This window comes from Geospiza fortis, unplaced genomic scaffold (genome assembly GCF_000277835.1).
Source record: "Geospiza fortis unplaced genomic scaffold, GeoFor_1.0 scaffold244, whole genome shotgun sequence".
Taxonomy (NCBI): Eukaryota; Metazoa; Chordata; class Aves; order Passeriformes; family Thraupidae; genus Geospiza; species Geospiza fortis.
In genome coordinates, this window is record NW_005054370.1 from 1,613,291 (window position 1) to 1,616,611 (window position 3,321).

At 51.7% G+C, this 3,321-nt stretch overlaps 1 protein-coding gene across 1 annotated transcript in view; it reads right to left on the reverse strand.

Moving 5' to 3' along the window:
* Positions 1-3,321, reverse strand: part of MGAT5B (alpha-1,6-mannosylglycoprotein 6-beta-N-acetylglucosaminyltransferase B) — a 72,442-nt gene that overhangs the window by 34,045 nt on the left and 35,076 nt on the right. The window contains exons 4-6 of the mRNA XM_031059908.1: positions 2,722-2,834; positions 1,626-1,699; positions 21-196 (exon numbers count right to left, since the gene is read on the reverse strand). Of these exons, the coding sequence (XP_030915768.1) occupies positions 21-196; positions 1,626-1,699; positions 2,722-2,834 (363 nt within the window). The remainder of the gene's footprint in view (positions 1-20; positions 197-1,625; positions 1,700-2,721; positions 2,835-3,321) is intronic.

Here is a 3,321-nt window from a genome sequence, read left to right on the forward strand (position 1 = left end):
AGAAGCCAGGTTGGGCCCACCTTACCTGCGCGCGTGGCGGCGGCGGCGGCGAGGGCACGGCCGCCGTGTGGTTCCGCCAGGGCAGGGGGGGACAGAACCACTCGACCTCGCTGAGGTAGATGAGGAAAGAGCACTCGGTGCCGTCCACACCAAAGAAAGCATAGCAGGGGTCAGAGGTCCAGCGGGCCCTCATCCACTGCAAGGGGCAAAGAAACACGTGAGGCTCATGGAAGAGGTCTGCCAGCCCTGCCAGCTGCCCCTGCTATGGAAAACCTCTGCTCTCCATCCCCCTTCTCTGTCTGGGAGATAAAAATGAAAGGCAGAAGGTGGAAAAGGGCTGCAAACCCAGCCCCAGTGCCATGGGGCTGGTGTTCACCCACTCGGGGCCTCCAGGGAATGCGGGGCAGAGGGAGAGCCAGGGAGGTTTGCTGGGGCTCCCTGGGTTCCTAGCACTGGTTCCAGCCTTCCCCGGGGGCACAGCCATTAATCCCCAGGAAATGATGCACCACAGGGATTTCTTCTGGCTGGCTTTGCTGGGGAGCTGCTGATCTCATCGCCCCTGGAGCAGCAGGGCAGGAGACAGATCTGCCAGCAGTCCCCAGGGATGATTTCACACAGAGGAGAATAACCAGGGACCAGAGCAGCGATTTATCATCCCCCACAACAGCTCTTGCCAGCCTCCTCCTAATTCAACTACAAAAACAAATCTGCTCAGGGACAGGTTGCTGTGCCCAATCTGTAAAGCACAGCAATCACCAGGAGGGGAGATGGGATTACAGCCTTCCACAATTGCATTACATCCTGAATTTACTCAAATCATGGAAAGAAAGGATGGCTAACACCCCTGGAAGTGAAAAATCCACATCATTTTCTTGTACCCCCCAAATCATTTTCTTGTACCCTTTAACATCTTTCCAGGGAGACTGGGCCCTGCAGAAGCCTGAGCTTGAAGCACGTTGGCAAGAGCAGGGAAAAGGGCAATGCTTTTAATTAGTTGATGTAAATATGCTCTCTGACAAAGCCATCATGCTCTGGGCCAAGTGCCAGGCTGCATTCCGGTATGAAGAGCAGGCTGGGTCAGGCAGGACTGATTGACATGGAGGTTCTGGCCACCTGAACGAGGTGCTGCTCTGGGCAGTGCTGGGCATATTCCCCAGACACCAGGGAATGCTCCAGATATTCAGAGGTGATGTGCCAGAGCTTCCTCCTCGCTTCTGGCATTGAACACACAGACTGCAGGCAGGGAGGGCTGCAGGCAGAGGTGGTCCCACAGCTGATTCTGCTGCAGCCTGTGGCTTCAGGGCTTTGTACCCCTCCAGCTAAAGGTACATTTGGGGAAGGCATTACTGGGGGAAAACAATCCCATTTCTGTAGCAAAGCTGCCAGAGAAGGTTGGACACCTCCCTTGTGTTTTCTCTTCAAAGCACAGCCCTGCTTTGCTTTCCACACCTTTGGCTCTGCTGCTCCTCCTTCAGTGGGCTGCATCTTTCCAATAATAACAAACATTTTATCCTGGAAATCATCCCATTCCGCATTGCCCTTCCCAGTTTAACCCCCAGGGTCACTGCTTTGGGCCCTTCCATCCCAGCTGGAGACCCTCTCCCAGACAGGGGACCCCAACTCACCTCCACCTTCCCAGCACAGTCGGGGTACTTGGGGTCTCTGGGCACCTCACACTGATCCCTCCTGCCTTCCATCCCTGCAGAGAGACAATTTGGGCATGGGGAGAGCTGGGGTGTGACAGAGGAGCAGCTAGAAATGCTGTGAGGAGGATGGGATGGGATGGGATGGGATGGGATGGGATGGGATGGGATGGGATGGGACAGGGCTGGCAGCCCCCAGGCTTGTTCATTGGTGCCACAGCTGGGCTGGCAGACAGCCCCATCCCACTGGATGGAGCAGGACATCAAGATGTGAAGCATCTTCAGCACCCTTCCCAAAACAGGGAGGAAACAGAGGAAACCACAACCATTCAATGCAGGGAATGTTCTCTTTGCCTAAATCTCAGCAGATGCATTTCCAGCACTTCCCTGTACCCTCTGCCTGGTCCAGACCCCGAATTCCACCTATCCCCACTCTTGTAAGCAGGCTGCAGGATCGAGGGAAGCACTTGACATCCTTTATACTGTAAACTTGCAATAAAAGCTGTCCTGCTGAGCTGCTGGAAGAAGACTCAGCCCCCAGGGTGAGTTCCTGAATAAGCCATAAAGTGGTTAAAATGGCATCAGGATCTTTTCTGCCTCCATGTCTGGGTCAATAAAAGCCACCAGCCCCCCTCTAAGCCCTCCTTTGCCCATAATTGAAAAGCATGAGGTGCAAGAGGCAGTGGAAGGATCTTCAGCCTAAACCGCAATAACCATGCAGGCATGTGAGGAAGCATCTGCAGAGCCCAGCTGCCCTCCCAGCAGTGCCACAGAGGGATGGGAATGTCTCTCCTGGTGCTGAATCCCAGACCCTGTGAATTTAGATCCAAACCACCAAATTTTTCTATCCAGGCGCTTGTGCTGGCACTGCTCCTCACCTTTAATTTTGCATTTAATTCCCCAGAATGTATTCCTCACAGCCATTCAAATTGTCACCACTCATCCCCCTGCCAGGCATGAGCTTCCCTAGGAAGGCAGCCTCAAGATCAGCCTCCATTTCTGGGACTTTTACCAAATTTGTCATGGTTGGACCTTCCTATGGGCACAGCACAACACACAGGGGATTTGGGGCACTGACCTTTCCCATTCAGGAGGCTGTTCCGGAGAATCTGATCCACCTTTACTGCAATATCCGACACGTTCTGAGCTATGGCCTGGATCCTCTCCATCAACCCAGCTGCTGGCTGGAACCTGGGAAAGAAACCAAATTAACCCTGAGAACTTGATGTCTCCTGTTAACTGTCATATTTTCTGAAAAATCTCTTTGCCTAGGATTTCTCTCCTGGGAAGCTGAGAAGCCTCAGAGAAAAAGGAAAACAATATGATCTCATTTGCTTCTCCTGTGTTTTGCTGCTTTGGAATGTGGTTGGGGATTGTTTATCCAGCATGTGAATTGTTTTTATTTAATGGCCAATCATGGCCAAGCTGTGTTTTTCATTAGTATCTTTCAGCCTTCTGTCTAGATCCTTTCTGTATTCTTTAGTATAGTTTAGTATAGTATTCTTTAATGTAAAAATATCATAAAATAATAAATTAGCCTTCTAAAAACATGGAATCAGATTCATTCCTCCCTTCAACAGAGGTCTCAGAAAATACCACAGTCTCCCAGTGGTGACAGAGGTGCTCAAAGAGAAATCCATACCCAGCAGATTGAACTTAGCTCCAGGATGAAACACAG